Consider the following 17,165-nt stretch of genomic DNA (forward strand, 5'->3'; position numbering starts at 1 on the left):
ATTTAATAGATATTAATGATTAAGTGCAAGATGCTTCAGTTGTCAACTGACTCTTCTTTACCTTCTGCTGCTTTAGCTTTCTTATTCTTCATGTAATCTAAAATGCACTTCCTACGTTTATTGTTATAGTTATGTTTATGTGAAGGATTTATGTAAAAACAACTTAAATCTTTAATTTCTAGACAAGCTTTACATTTCTTTGTAGCTGCGGATACTTGATCAGTGACAGCTTCTTCATTATTCATCGATAATAATATTTTCAAATGTTCTTCACTCGGAATCCGGCGTAAATGTTCTTTGTAATAATATTCAGCAACACTTTTTCCATATATGCAAGGAATACCACCTTTTTTGTGATTTTTTACATGATATTTGTTTATACATAGTCTACACATCGTTCTGTAACTATCTTTTGTGTATTTCTGTAAAGTAAAATTATGAATTGACTTCTCAGTATTACAGCATTTGCAAAATTTGGGTTTCACAGAATATTGCTGTTGAACATGCTCCATTTATATTGAAAAATATTTATTGGATTTGTGAAAAAGTAAATCTTTCTAATTATTGCAATTTAATCTAATCATCATCTGACTCATAATCCATCTGAGTTTCAAAATAACTTCTACACAATGGGAAATTATTTCTTTTCTTTAACCACTCATCAATACACTCTTAGTGAAAAATATGATTACCTTTGTTTTTAGAAATTGACGATTTTCATCACTTAAATACATAGAACACTCAATATCGTCAGGTTGACAATTAGTTTATGAGAATGAAATAATGTATCCTGAAATTCTCTCATAAATCTTCAGTCAGTTCTTGACAAATAATATAATAGCCCACTCTAATGTATCCTGAAATTCTTTCATAAAATCTTCAGTCAAAACTTGTTCATATGATATACATCCCCAATCTAATTTATCTTGAAACTCTCTAATGAGTCCTTCAGACAATACTTGTTTCAATAATAATCCATTCCAATCTTAAAATTCACTGATAAAATCTTCAGTCAGTTTTTGATGGCATGATATAATATCCCGTTCTAATTTGTCTTGAAATTTTCTCATAAAATCTTCAGATAATTCATGATGCATTGATACATATTTCCAATCAATTTCAGTATTTTCTTTTGCTTCAACTTCCAGCTCACAGACTTCCAAATTGTTGTGGCTCGCCATTTGTAGGAAATAATTTTTAATAGATTTGTGAAAAAGTAATTTTTTTCTAATTTTGAAATTTAACCTATATCATCGTCATCATCATCATCATCAGGTCCATAATCCTCCTGAAAATATTCTACTGCAAGTATAGTCTCTGCTGTATAATCAAGGACATCCATCATATTAAAAAAGTCAGCTCTTGCTGGTGCTCTGTTTTTAATAACCATTCTATAACACGGACAAGTTTCTTGTTCCTTTAACCACTCATCAATGCAATTCCGATGAAAAATAGGATTGCAGCTTGTTTTGACAAATTGATAATTTTCATCATTTAAACATATAGAACAATCAATGACTTCAGATTGCTCAATTAGTTTATAAGTGCCTTTAAATCTAGCTTCCAATCCGTTTAGGTTCGCCATTTATAAGAAATAATTTTTATTAGATTCATAAAAATAAAAAAAGAACAATTTTCATCAATGAATCATTCAGGTATGAATTCAAAATTACCAGCTGCAAAACAGTTTAAAAGATATGTTGAATACAAACTACAAATGTCATCTACTGTTAATTTTTTGCAAAACTAATAAAAATTATTTTTAATAAATGGAGTCGATTGTAGATCTATTCAACAAGTTTACATTCAACAATAAGCAAATGTTTTTGATTATTGATGAAAAAATAATCCTTGGTTTTATGTAAATCTGTTGCTGGTCTGTTAGGATATATTTATTTATTTTATTTATTTATGCATTTATTTTACCTTGCAACTAGGGATGCAATTAAAGACGATGTTATAAAAATAGTATAAAAATACGAGAATTTTGGTAGTGCCATTTCACTGCTACCTAAATATATACCAAAATCAACAAAATTTATCAATGAACCTGATCTCTATTCTCTAGTTATGAAATCCAAAATACCTTTTGCAGAATATTTTCAAGATTGGGTTTATGAAAAAGTTTTACAGTCAATTATAACAGATGGAAAATATAACATTAGAAAAGACGTAACAAGGTTTCATAAACACCAAATTCAACATAAAAATTATTGCATAGAACAACTAGGAAAAATGAAGAAATAATCATATCTGAGGAGGAACTAATAGAAAAGTTAAGAGAAACAGTTAATATTAATTCAGAAATAATAGATAAAAGGAATGAACAAATTATTCTTTGAATATTATTCTATGATGAAAGTGAATATGATTATTATGTGATTAGAACTCAGAGGAAAGAATTATGGAGATAGCTAATTAGAATTGAAGATCGACATCCTAATTGTGAAGAACTGTTAAGACTGAATTACAGTCCAAATTCAATCAATTAATACCAAATAAAAAAAGAAAACTTAGCCATTGTTTGCTATCAAAATTATTTTAAACTGTTGGGTGACTACCAACAAGAAGAGTTGATTACTCATATTAATTATATACACGAAGAATTCGACAAGACGTAAGTCAACCACTTACATCTAATAAAATTACTTTATGTTTATTTACCCAGCTGTTGTGTGTATTATCGAAACCCAACCACTTAACATGAACTTGATCACCTTCCTTTCTCAAAAGTTTTTCAATGACATATACATCTGGATATTTTGTCATCTGCAGTTCTTGTTCATAAAAAATTCCTTTTACTTCTTCACCATTTAATCACATCATAATTTCAAAAATTTCTGTTGACCAATTGGCAGTATATCCTTTTTCGAAAAGCCCTTTAAATTTACTAATTCTCACTTTATCTCCTTTTTTAAAATTAAGCCTTATCATTACGCACAATGGTGCCTATCTTATAATGTTTTCATTAACTTCTATTGGCTGCTACTAGCTGGCCGGAGACTATAACCAGACGGCGTTGCAGGCAAGAACTCACCCTATGAGGGCCCTGGCCATCTTGACTACCCCGCATGTAGGGACTGTAGCCACAACAGTCTCAGTCTCAGTGACAATGCCCTAGACAGCCCCGCACGTGGGTCTGCAGCCATAATAGCCCTGGATGAGGTGACAGCGCCATAGATGTTTTTGCATGCGGGGACTGTAGCCACACTGTTTCGGTTCACAGTGATAGCGACGTCCCCTTGCTTGAGGGAGTGTAACCTCAAAGGCCCCTCATGCAGTGGTGGTGGTGCTGGGACCATCGACGACGTGTTAGGAGAAGGTGTTATTGTTGCTGGCTTAAGTTCGCCTCTGAATGGTACTGTGAAGGATTCTGCACCAAAAAAAAAAAAAAAAAAAAAACATCAAGTGCTTAGAATGTATAAAATGTCAGAAACAAAAAAATAATATGACAATAACGAATCGTGAGACTAACCCATACAATGACCTGCTTCATATAAAGCTGTTAAATCATTTTCGTCTTCTTGTAGGCCATGACTTATCATCATCTGCCGATCATCATTATTACTATCGAGCATGACTAGAAACAAAGAAGCCTGTCATAAGCACAGCAAGTAAGTATAACTTGAGCCTGCCCTAGGCTGCCAGAGACAGTGGTCATGTGAGTGAGCTTCATTTGCATGAATGTGTGCATGTATGCTGTCTAATGTAGAAGAAGGTCTTTTGGCCAAAAGCTTTATTTGTTAGCAGTCTTTTTGTGACGTCTATATGCAACGCAGCATCTCCATAATATGCTGAGTAGCAATCCATCGTTTTCATAATACTGTCACTATTCCATCCTGGGTTTTCCAGTTTTTGATAATTAGGAATGAACAAGTACGTTGATACATAAAATGTTCACTATACATACCACTGTCAATGTGGACTCACTTGCTTTTCTATATATCAGAGGAGGAAGAACACATTGACTGCTGTGATTTTATTACTACAAGTGGTTCTACAACTGTCTGATTAACACTGATCTCCAGTCCCACAGTGCAGGCCATTAACAGAGAGCTGGTAATGGTAGGGAAAGGGGGGGTGGGGGAGAGGGTGAAGGCAGTTAGTGCTAGATCAGGTTGATACAGTTCACCCACCAAAGTATCAGAGGTGAGAACACTGCCAATGCGTTCCACCACTCACCCCCCCCCCTCCTCACCACTAGTAAGAACAAAGAACTTCCATGTCCATGACAGGCTAATGCAGACGCCATAGAGAGTAGATGCTGCTCCACAGTAAAGCCCTGTGTATTTGTAATCAACTTTTATGGCAGCTATTAGAACAAAGTTTTGTGCCCTATGTAATAAACATTAACACCTGCCAGAATGGATGCTGCTGTATATAATAAACGTCCATCAGAGCAGAGTATGCCAATATGTTTCTATACTGCCCACTGAATCGGATGCTGATGTAGCATTCCAGCAGAGCAGCACAGTTCTAACCAGCAGACAGCGCCAATATTGAAGCATGCAGAGAAAGGTTCTCCAATAACTATCAGTCACTATCTGGAGCTGCTACATATTTAGATACGTGTGTCTTGGTGATAAGGCAGCTGCATAATCAATATGACACTAAACAACACAGGCTGCAGGTCGCATTGCTGTCCAACTGTTTTCAATAGGAAACCTGGGGTTTCAGAGAAAGTAGGTAAGATGAGGCATGACCTGCTGTAAGATAGTATTCATGGAAGAGGTTTGCTGCTATTGTTTCAGGGAAAATTAGGAAACAAGCACCAAGCCATAAACTTCTTGAAGTCAAGTGCATGTCTTAACCAAGTAGTACAGGAAAAAAGCTCCTTATGCAAAGCTTTTGGAAAGGAAACTCGTGATGTAATAATATGTGGAGCAGGAAACTTTACTGGCAGCTAGCAAGGCCTCAGTGTCGAGAGAGATCTAGTAATAATGCGTTTGTCAACAAACCATGCAAATGTTGACAGTGTGCTGTTTTGAGATGTTATGATTGGCTCCAGTTAAAAAGCTCTGTGAGTTGAGTGAAAATTGAGTTCGATTAGCAGCTTCTGCCATGTATGGCGTCGAATATAGGTTAGGTTTCAATCGATGTTATTAACAGGTTTGGTTTTAAAAGGTGTGCCTACACCTCAACAAGAATGAAAATGGGAAATTGGCTGTGTTGATAGCAGTATCGTTAATGTGGAGAGAGGGAGGGGGGCATTGACACTCATAAGAGTATCACTGTAATCACTGGCGTGAGGGCAGAACCTTTTTAGGAAAAAATCAGATTTCAGGCTACTAGTACTAAAATAAGTAAATATAATGTACAATTTTAGCCTAAAATTTGTGATTTAAGATGCTGTAAAAGCAAACTTATTAAATCAAAACAGAAGAGGACTAACAAAATAAGAATGAACTTCTTATTTGTTTATATGAACCACATGTATCTGTAACATGTGTTTCTGAACAACATTAGACTTCTAATACAGGAACGCTGAAGATGGATAGATATAACCTAGCACCCAGTTAGTGTAGGTCTAATGTGGAGAAAGGAGGAGTTGCTGCTTACGCTAATAAGAGTTGCATACACAAAACCTTCGATTCCTCTACATTTTAGAGTGGTTAGCAATTAGAAGCTTGTGCTGCAGGACTAGATTGTCATGGAAAGTTGATAATAATAGTCACAATATACAGGGCTCCATCTGGTAATTTTGAATTATTTATGTAACAGCTAAAAGAAATTTGTTGACTTCTAAGATGAATGAAGTAACATTATGATTGTTTCTCATTTAGGGCCATCAGAGACCACATTACAAAAGTAGAAGGCATTTATGGAAGCCTTTTATGCAGGCCAAAAGTGTTACATTCTTACTCTGGCCACCTGTCTTCGCTTTTCTTTGCAGCTGCTATTCTGCTTTCCTTAAAGTTGTTGATCAATGGTCTGTACTTTGATCGGTTAGAGATGTCCACCTGATTCACTCCAGCGCTCTTGGGACCCTTCCTTGCTTCCTTGAATCATACATAAGAGATTCGCAACTACTTGGGTTGCATCCATCCTGAACATGCATCAATTGAACTTCTGGCTGTATTTCCTTATTGGCCCTATCTGTAAAACTCTTCTCTTGCTCAAAGTCTGTACTGTCCGTGTATTACTCTAGACTCATTATAATGCAAAGTATCTCGTGCTCAAACTTTTTGGCTTCTTTCAGCCCAGTCTTCACTGTCATTCTGAGGCATTCATTTGCATAACATTAAATGTATATTTTAATTTAAATGTTTAGAGAACATCTGTTCTAGAGCTAAATTTGAGTCCCTTGGCATTTATCTGATCTACCTCTCCTTGTACAATTTGCAACAAGAGTTTATGGTAGCACTAATGTTGACAGTATATTTGTAGATGCATCAAGACTGCAAAGTCATAGTGTAATCCCCACAGTTAATGACCTCTGAAACCACGATGGCTGATTCTGAACATTGAAGTGTATGACAAAAATAAAAATAACTGCAAAACTACAGGGGTAGTAAAGGAGAAAGTAGTTGAGGAATTCAAAAAGAAGTTAAGAAAAACAGACTGGAAGAATGAACACAACACCAGTGATGTTAATGAAGAATACAACATACATTGTAGCATAATCATAGGATGCTTTGCAAGATGTTTTCCTAAAACATCAACTGATGAACGAAGTGTGTCTAAAAATTGGGTTACAAATGGAATCAAATTATCATGCAGAACTAGGAGAAAACTCTACTACTCATTAAGGAAGATTTATGATGTCATGATCAAACAACTTTAAACCATACTACAAAATTCTAAGCAAAATCATCAGAGCATCAAAATTTAAGCACTTCCAAGAAAAAATAAACTCTTCTAGCAACAAGATGAGAACTATTTGGAACGTAATAAGAATAAGACAGAAAGAAAAAAAATCTGTAAATGTAAATAATAAACAGAATAAAGATGGCTCTAAAATTAAAGAAACTATTCATAAAGATTTTCCATCAGTAGCAGAAAACTTCATCTACATCTACATCTACATCTACATTTATACTCCGCAAGCCACCCAACGGTGTGTGGAAGAGGACACTTTACGTGCCACTGTCATTACATCCCTTTTCTGTTCCAGTCACGTATGGCTCGCGGGAGGAACGACTGTATGATAGCCTCTGTGCGCGCTGGAATATCTCTAATTTTACATTCGTGATCTCCTTGGGAGTTATAAGTACGGGGAAACAATATATTCAATACCTCATCCAGAAACGCACCCTCTCGAAACCTGGACAGCAAGCTACACTGTGATGCAAAGCGCCTCTCTTGCAGAGTCTGCCACTTGAGTTTGCTAAACATCTCCGTAACGCTATCACGGTTACCAAATAGCCCTCTGACGAAACACGTCGCTCTTCTTTGGACTTCTCTGTCTCCTCCGTCAATCTGATCTGGTACGGATCACACACTCACGAGCAATACTCAAGAATAGGTCGAACGAGTGTTTTGTAAGCCACCTCCTTTGTTGATGCACTACATTTTCTAAGGACTCTCCCAATGAATCTCAACCTGGTACCCGCCTTACCAACAATTAATTGTATATGATCACTCCACTTCAAATCGTTCCGCACACATACTCCCAGATATTTTACAGAAGTAACTGCTACCAGTGTTTGTTCCGCTAGCATATAATCATACAATAAAGGATCCTTCTTTCTATGTATTCGCAATACATTACATTTTTCTGTGTTAAGGGTCAGTTGCCACTCCCTGCACCAAGTGCCTATCCGCTGCAGATCTTCCTACATTTCGCTACAATTTTCTAATGCTGCAACTTCTCTGTATACTACAGCATCATCTGCGAAAAGCCGCATGGAACTTCCTACACTATCTACTAGGTCATTTATATATATTGTGAAAATCAATGGTCCCATAACACTCCCCTGAGGCACGCCAGAGGTTACTTTAACGTCTGTAGACGTCTCTCCATTGATAACAACATGCTGTGTTCTGTTTGCTAAAAAATCTTCAATCCAGCGAGACAGCTGGTCTGATATTCCGTAGGCTCTTACTTTGTTTATCAGGCGACAGTGCGGAACTGTATCGAACGCCTTCCGGAAGTCAAGTAAAATAGCATCAACCTGGGAGCCTGTATCTAATATTTTCTGGGTCTCATGAACAAATAAAGCGAGCTGGGTCTCACACGATCGCTGTTTCCGGAATCTATGTTGATTCCTACAGAGTAGATTCTGGGTTTCCAAAAATGACATGAGACTCGAGCAAAAAACATGTTCTAAAATTCTACAACAGATCGACATTAGAGATATAGGTCTATAGTTTTGCGCATCTGCTCGACTACCTTTGTTGAAGACTGGGACTAATTGTGCTCTTTTCCAATCATTTGGAACCTTCCGTTCCTCTAGATACTTGCTGTACACTGCTGTTAGAAGGGGGACAAGTTCTTTCGCGTACTCTGTGTAGAATCGAATTGGTATCCCGTCAGGTCCAGTAGACTTTCCTCTGTTGAGTGATTCCAGTTGCTTTTCTATTCCTTTGACACTTATTTCGATGTCAGCAATTTTTTCGTTTGTGCGAGGATTTAGAGAAGGAACTGCAGTGCGGTCTTCCTCTGTGAAACAGCTTTGGAAAAAGGTGTTTAGTATTTCAGCTTTATGCGTGTCATCCTCTGTTTCAATGCCATCATCATTCCGGACTGTCTGGATATGCTGTTTCGAGCCACTTACTGATTTAACGTAAGACCAGAACTTCCTAGGATTTTCTGTCAAGTCGGTACATAGAATTTTACTTTCGAATTCACTGAATGCTTCACGCATAGCCCTCCTTACACTAAATTTGACATCGTTTAGCTTCTGTTTGTCTGAGAGGTTTTGGCTGCGTTTAAACTTGGAGCGAAGTTCTCTTTGCTTTCGCAGTAGTTTCCTAACTTCGTAGTTGAACCACGGTGGGTTTTTCCCGTCCCTCACAGTTTTACTCGGCACATACCTGTCTAAAACGCATTTTACGATTTCCTTGAACTTTTTCCATAAACACTCAACATTGTCAGTGTCAGAACAGAAATTTTCGTTTTGATCTCTTAGGTAGTCTGAAATCTGCCCTCTATTACTCTTTCTAAACAGATAAACCTTCCTCCCTTTTTTTATATTCCTATTAACTTCCATATTCAGGGATGCTGCAATGGCTTTATGATCACTGATTCCCTGTTCTGCACTTACAGAGTCGAAAAGCTCGGGTCTGTTTGTTATCAGCAGGTCCAAGATGTTATCTCCACGAGTCAGTTCTCTGGTTAATTGCTCGAGGTAATTTTCGGATAGTGCGCTCAGTATAATGTCACTTGATGCTCTGTCCATACCACCCGTCCTAAACAACTGAGTGTCCCAGTCTATATCTGGTAAATTGAAATCTCCACCTAAGACTACAACATGCTGAGAAAATGTATGTGAAATGTATTCCAAATTTTCTCTCAGTTGTTCTGCCACTAATGCTGCTGAGTCGGGAGGTCGGTAAAAGGAGCCAATTATGAACCTAGCTCTGTTGTTGAGTGTAACCTCCACCCATAATAATTCACAGGAACTATGCACTTCTACTTCACTACAGGATAAACTACTACTAACAGCGACAAACGCGCCACCACCGGTTGCATGCAATCTATCCTTTCTAAACACCGTCTGTGCCTTTGTAAAAATTTCTGTACCTATAACGATTTCAACTTCGGTGCTTTCTATCAGCGCTTGAAGTTCCGGTACTTTACCATTGCAGCTACGACAGTTTACAATTACAATACCGATTGCTTCTTGGTCCCCGCACTTTGGCCCGCACCCTTTGAGGCTGTAGCCCTTTCTGTACTTGCTCGAGGCCATCTAACCTAAAAAAACCGCCCAGTCCACGCCACACAACCCCTGCTACACGTGTCGCCACTTGCTGCGTGTAGTTGACTCCTGACCTATCCAGTGGAACCCGAAACCCCTCCACCCTATGGCGCAAGTCGAGGAATCTGCAGCCCACACAGTCACAGAACCGTCTCAGCCTCTGATTCAGACCCTCCACTCGGCTCTGTACCAAAGGTCCGCAGTCAGTCCTGTCGTCGATGCTGCAGATGGTGAGCTCTGCTATCATCCCGCTACCAAGACTGGCAGTCTTCACCAAATCAGATAGCCGCCGGAAGCCAGAGAGGAGTTCCTCCGATCCACAGCGACACACATCATTGGTGCCGACATGAGCGACCACCTGCAGATGGGTGCACCCTGTACCCTTCATGGCATCCGGAAGGACCCTTTCCACATCTAGAATGACTCCCCTCGGTATGCACACGGAGTGCACGTTGGTTTTCTTCCCCTCTCTTGACGCCATATCCCTAAGGGGGCCCATTACACGCCTGACGTTGGAGCTGCCAACTACCAGTAAGTCCACCCTCTGCGACCGCCTGGATCTTGCAGACTGAGGGGCAACCTCTGGAACAGCACAAGCAGCGTGTCCGGCTGAAGACCAGTATCAGCTTGAGACAGAGCCTGAAACTGGTTCGTCAGACAAACTGGGGAGGCCTTCCATTCAGCCCTCCGGAATGTCTTTCGCTCACTGCCACATCTCGAGACGACCTCCCACTCTACCACAGGTGAGGGATCAGCTTCAATGTGGGCAGTTTCCCGGGCAGCCACAGTCATAGTCCTATCGGGGGATGCGTGGGACGAGCTGGCCGTCCCCGACAAACCCCCATCTGGACCCCCACAGTGATGCCCATTGGCAGCAGCCTCAAGCTGTGTGACTGAAGCCAACACTGCTGGGAGCGAAGGGATGCCAACTCAGCCTGCATCCAAACACAGCAGTTGCAGTCCCTATCCATGCTAAAAACTGTTGTGCAAAGAACGTCTGAACTAATCTACAGAGAGCACAAACAAATCGAAACAAAATTTACCTTGCATACAGCGTAGGAAGGGAGATGCGGGGAGGGGGAGGGAGGAGTTGTATCTTCAATGTCGGTTTGGGGAATTTGGTTACTTGACAGTGATTTGCATTAAACTGTTCGGTTTTGTGCAACAGATAGGAGGCATGACTTCACATCGGTACTGAATGTGGGTGTGGTTTCTGTGCTTGTTGTCACATTGCCGAATGCTTGGGCATAATTTTAGAAATGGGAGCTAGATACTGTTGAGCTTAACGCCTGCTTCCTTCCAATCAGTTATCAGCGCCCTTAACCAAGTCCACCACCTCTCTATACAATCTGCCATAGTGATCACTTGTGGCTTACAAGTTTTGCTTTTTCTCAAACAAAGGCTTGTTGCAAAGTGTGTTTTGTTACAACTGGTTTATCCATTTCCACTTTTCTTTGTGCTCTTATGGATCCAACTGGATACTAACACAATTTGTTGTTTGTACGCTCAATTGGCCAGTCCCACTATGAGGTGCTCAGAGTAATGTGCAGAACATGTTCATAAATGGTACAAGGTGGGAGACAGAGATGCACCACTTCAAGATAGATATTTTTAGCCAATAAATTCCAAAACAGGTGCCAAGATCTTCAGAAGCAAGATACAAATAGTCCCATTTGTATCACAATCCAAGTCCACAGTAAGATAGTGGTGAGCAGTGTAATGCTCCACATACAGTAGTGAACTGGCTTCACAGCAGCGGTGCTCACATATTTAATATGGCCAAGAAACCAAAGGGATTGCGCATTTAATTTGCACCTTCTGCATCTCTGTTCTGGCGCAGCTCAGTGTCTGTTTTCAGCTCCCTATCAATATGACTAATCTGTTCTAGTGCTATATCCATTCCTGTTGCTGTGATATCCTCATCAACACGTAGTGTTGTGCGTAATGATAAGGCTTAATTTTAAAAAAGGAGATAAAGTGAGAATTAGTAAATTTAAAGGGCTTTTCGAAAAAGGATATACTGCCAATTGGTCAACAGAAATTTTTGAAATTATGATGTGATTAAATGGTGAAGAAGTAAAAGGAATTTTTTATGAACAAGAACTGCAGATGACAAAATATCCAGATGTATATGTCATTGAAAAACTTTTGAGAAAGGAAGGTGATCAAGTTCATGTTAAGTGGTTGGGTTTCGATAATACACACAACAGCTGGGTAAATAAACATAAAGTAATTTTATTAGATGTAAGTGGTTGACTTACGTCTTGTCGAATTCTTCATGTATATAATTAATATGAGTAATCAACTCTTCTTGTTGGTAGTCACCCAACAGTTTAAAATAATTTTGATAGCAAACAATGGCTAAGTTTTCTTTTTTTCTTTGGTATTAATTGATTGAATTTGGACTGTAATTCAGTCTTAACAGTTCTTCACAATTAGGATGTCGATCTTCAATTCTAATTAGCTATCTCCATAATTCTTTCCTCTGAGTTCTAATCACATAATAATCATATTCACTTTCATCATAGAATAATATTCGAAGAATAATTTGTTCATTCCTTTTATCTATTATTTCTGAATTAATATTAACTGTTTCTCTTAACTTTTCTATTAGTTCCTCCTCAGATATGATTATTTCTTCATTTTTCCTAGTTGTTCTATGCAATAATTTTTTGTTGAATTTGGTGTTTATGAAACCTTGTTACTATATACTCTTCTATTCTTTTCTCTTCTGTTCTGTCCATGTTACTATCCTACACCTGTCCACAACTACATGGTATTCTATCCACTTCTGCTTTCTCCAGAGCTTGACAAGCAACTTTGGCTGACTTTAGATAGCCACAAATCTTCTTTTTAGATTTATATATTAAGGTACTGTTACGTTTCTCTACGATATTCACTATGCAGTCAGCGACATCTTCAATTAAGTGTAAGAAGACCGATTTAGGAGACAGCTGAATGTTAAGGTGGCCTATTTGCAACAGAAGTCAAGTTCAACAGTGTCTGGCTTCCAGTTCTGAAGAAATGCACAAGTCTTTCACATTGCAACGACAACGATGGTGACATCGAAAATCGGCAACAGTCGAAGTATATCTGTATTCAATATGCAACTAAGCACTTTAATCTCAGGCAATGATGAGCCACTATGTGCTCTGGACTGACCTCGAATCCTCAATAGCCTCTGAACGTGTCTACTGTGTATTGGGACTAAGACTTGCGTTATCTAACAGATCCTAGAAAATCAATCAAAATAGATTTAAACTTTCTGGGCATTCTAAGTTACATATGTAATAAATCGTTTCACAATGATAGTACCCCAGAAACACTTGAACATGCTGTTGTCAAGTCAGTCTACAAAAAAGAAGACAAAAAATAGTAAAGAATTACTACTCATCACATAATTTCAAGTGCTTTCAAAAATTTTCAAGATCATAATGTACTTTAGACATTCTAAACATTTAGTGCGGGAAGATATATTCCATAGCAAACAAAATATGGATTTCAAAAAGAGATGTCAGCTAAACAGCGTGTATTTACCTTGACAGATAATACAATGTAATCAGTAAACAAGGAATTACTACCATTGGGAGTATTTTGAGACTTGGCTAAGGCTCTAGATTGTGTGAACGATGATATCTTAAAAATATTAAAAAATATTAGACACAACAGATTGATGGTTCTTATATTATTTGAATGCCAGAAAGCAATGTGTGAAATTAGCACCACAATATAGTAAGGTAAAGCAATTTCACTGCATTGCATTTAAATCGAATTAAATGTATACCTTTTACTTCTTATCACATTCCAGAGCCCACTCTTCAGTCTCATAACTAATGTAATGTGCCAATAAGACCAATCTCATTTTATAAATAAGCTTCTCACACATACAGGCATTTTCATGAGTATACAATGCTTAATTTTTTTCCGCATTCGATGTTTTGTAGTTGTATATTAAAGACTCTGCACCCTGTGTATGGTTGTAACTTTCTAGCTTACGATATTACTCAAATGGTTACTACAAACCTACTCGCTACTCTCCCCTTTCAACAAGTACTAATTATTCCCAGGAGAGTGAATAGCAATGCAGGCAATTTCTGAGAACGTTAAGCTAATTTCTTAATGAAATTAAGTGTGCCTTACTTGTGTTTTTGACAATTCAATCGTCAAACAGTTATTTCTTACTATGTATACAATTTAAGCAGTTTATCGTACTCGAAAGTCTCTATCTTCCAAAAATATGAACATGGCATTCACTGACTGCAATAACATTTTGAATATGAGTAACATATTTTTTGTTGGAAGGTAAACCTCAATGCAAGCATGCTGTTCATGATATACCGGTACAGTCACTCTAAAATAAAGCCATATAAATTTTTGGAAATTTGTGGTAAGGTCTTTTGGGACCAAACTGCTGTGTTCATCAGTCCCTAAGCCTACACACAACTTACTCTAACATAAACTAACTTACTCTATGGACAGCACACACAATCATGCCCGAGGGAGGACTCGAACCTCCATATAAATCAAGGAGTTCTGTGTAGCTCACGATATACATAGGTACAGGCACAATACGATAGAGAGAGTCAGATCTCACCACGACAGCTATCACTCCTCTAATAATGTGACAGGAGTAGGTTGATCTGTATGTGGGATGTGTTTATCTACCAGGTCAGAGAGCCGTTTTGAAAACTGGAAACGGAGAAGGAACATAATGTTATAGGCCTATATTGTATTAATGAAGTGATATTCAGACCAACTCATAGTCAATTACACGAATCGTAGGAATAAAAAGGTTTTCCGTAGGATGTGAAGAGGGAAAACAGCCGTCTATATAAAGCCTATAAATAAAAATATATCTCGAACAAGAAAATTCGGCCTGTCGAACAATGTTGAAATATGAGTATTCACACTCAACTTTTTCAGGATACTCTCTCTATAATAAACAGACTAAGTATCAGATTGGAATGATCTGTAATGAGCTTTCGACGCTTACACATTTTTCAAGGCAAAAGCCACAGAAACAGAAAGGGCCCTTATTGTCTATTCGATTGTAATTAGATAATTAACATTTTTAGAATTTGGAAATAATCCGTGGTTTTATGTTTCAGGTGCTTTCCATAGTAGTAAAAAATTATATTGTACTTCAATCCAAATTTTGTGTTAGTAATATATTTTGAATTGTCACGTGTACATTTCTATTGTCAACTCTTTGACGCGCGCAATTTTGTCTGTGTCTTAAAATCCGAGTGGCGCGATAGGTAGCGACACCATCGTCGTACGCGCAACTTAGAATTTGGACATGGGCGATAGGAAGCCGATACAGTTGCGTTAAGGTTAAAGTTGCACAGACGGTTGTGATTACAGCTCCCGATTTGTTTCTGTGATTGTTTTGTTTTTTTTTGTAAAATGGGTGCGTATTTGTCAGAACCAATCACTGAAAAGGTGTCAACTGATGAAACTGGCAAACGGGTGAAATGTGGCGCGAGTTCAATGCAAGGGTGGCGAGTTTCTCAGGAGGTATGGAAATTCAGTATAATCTATATTTGTTATTTCTAGTTTCTTTCGGTGTATAATTTTACCACCTGATCCACTTTCAGTGGAGATGTTTTATTACACGGGGTGCAATTTTCTAAATGAGACAAGTGAATATTCATGCTAGACGTTTACGTCTCCTTCAGTTTCAAAAGACGATACCCTCGACAATCACATTATTGAAAGTATTTTTTCATCATTGGCGTTATTTTCTCTTATAGTGCAGTGATTTTTATAACTAGTGTTACAACTTTAATTGTATGCTTCTACGATGTATACAGTATTATGAATGTATACATAACCAGTTTATTGCGTTGACTTTTTAATTTTTTAATACTTGGTACCGATAGTGTGCAACACATTTCAATTAATAGCTGCCCGATAAGATTTCAACTACTGATTCAGCAGCAAGCACCCTTGTTGTTTGCAATATTTCCTTATATTTTTCATTCACGATTCCATTGAAGACGGGCTTGTGCGGCAAAAGAGAGAGAGAGAGAGAGAGCGAGAGAGAGAGCGCGCTTGAGTGTTTCTGTAAAGTTTGCGTATGTTAAAGTAAATATTTTGTATCAGATGGAGTTGTACTAAATTACATTACAATATTAAACACATTATAATCAGTGTTTCATTATTTATTTGTTATGCTAGACTAGTGACAGTTGATACAGACAATTTATTTTCATCATTGCAGATGTTTGTTACACGTAGGTACATAGTCTTTTTTTTCCACTGCATCACTTTAATCTGTCATGAACAGTAATAGGCAGTCTTTCCGAACTGAAATGGCAGGATTATCTAAAGATCTGCTGTGAGTACTGTAACAGACATGTACTCCTAAAGAAATCAAACAGAATTGTCCACAAAAATTCCCTAAATAAACTAACAAAGGAAGATAAACTGCATACATAGAAACCTTCTCAAGGTGGAGCACATTATGTCTCCATGTCCAATATATACTATTCCAACCCTATCAGAATGGCTACATTTCCCCAGTATGTCAATATTGTGGCATCAGTTCTCTCCAGTCACAAAAGTAGACTGCCAATGGCGTATTGATGCCCTTTCCATAAAAGACTCCTCCCCCCTCCCACCCAAACTGGAAATTAGAGACAATGTTGTTAAACACAAATTCCCAGATAATTTCATGTCAGTGTAGGTAACTTATTAGTAACCATCATGTCATAGACAAAACTGATGTCTGGACAGTGCTGTAAGCTCTCATTGGTTGTTTCTTTGTCTTGGTTTGTTTATGTGGAGTGATTAATTCTCAGAGTTCTAAAAAACTGAGACCAACATTTTAGTTTTATGTTGGTTACATTTATCTTCATTGTGGCAGTTACTTTCTTCACGTAGGAAATGTATCCTGTATCAAAATCTGGGTCCCCCCCAAAAAACCTTGGAAATCATCCTTCACAGTGGAATCTCCTGTTAACACAGTTTGGCAGCCTGTAGCCTATTCACAAATTATGTTAATCGAGTGATTCTATGGTAGAAAAGCATGAATTGTTAAGTAAAAATCTATGGTCTCATACAAGAAAATGAGTATTTTGCTGGGTCAGGCCATGCCCCCTCCCCCCCTCCCAGGAGGACACTTTTGTGCAAAACCAGGGTAAAAATCTCGGATACCGAGCAGGGTAGTGTAATGATTAGCACGCTGGACTTACATTTGGGAGGACAACGGCTCAAACCTGTGTCTAGCCGTCCTGATTTAAGTTTTTCGTGATTCCCGTAAGTCACTGCTGGCAAGTGCAGGTATGGCTTCTTTGAAAGGAC

At 38.1% G+C, this 17,165-nt stretch overlaps 1 protein-coding gene across 6 annotated transcripts in view; it reads left to right on the forward strand.

Moving 5' to 3' along the window:
• Window positions 1-15,086: 15,086 nt before the first annotated feature.
• LOC126334539 (probable protein phosphatase CG10417) overlaps window positions 15,087-17,165 on the forward strand; it is a 94,855-nt gene continuing 92,776 nt past the window's right edge. For 3 of the 6 annotated variants that reach the window (XM_049996903.1, XM_049996911.1, XM_049996937.1), the window contains exon 1: window positions 15,087-15,377. In XM_049996903.1, the coding sequence (XP_049852860.1) occupies window positions 15,267-15,377 (111 nt within the window). In that variant the 5' untranslated portion in view covers window positions 15,087-15,266. The remainder of the gene's footprint in view (window positions 15,378-17,165) is intronic. The other 3 variants (XM_049996920.1, XM_049996929.1, XM_049996946.1) reach the window with 2 other exon arrangements.

This window comes from Schistocerca gregaria, chromosome 1, assembly GCF_023897955.1.
Source record: "Schistocerca gregaria isolate iqSchGreg1 chromosome 1, iqSchGreg1.2, whole genome shotgun sequence".
Taxonomy (NCBI): Eukaryota; Metazoa; Arthropoda; class Insecta; order Orthoptera; family Acrididae; genus Schistocerca; species Schistocerca gregaria.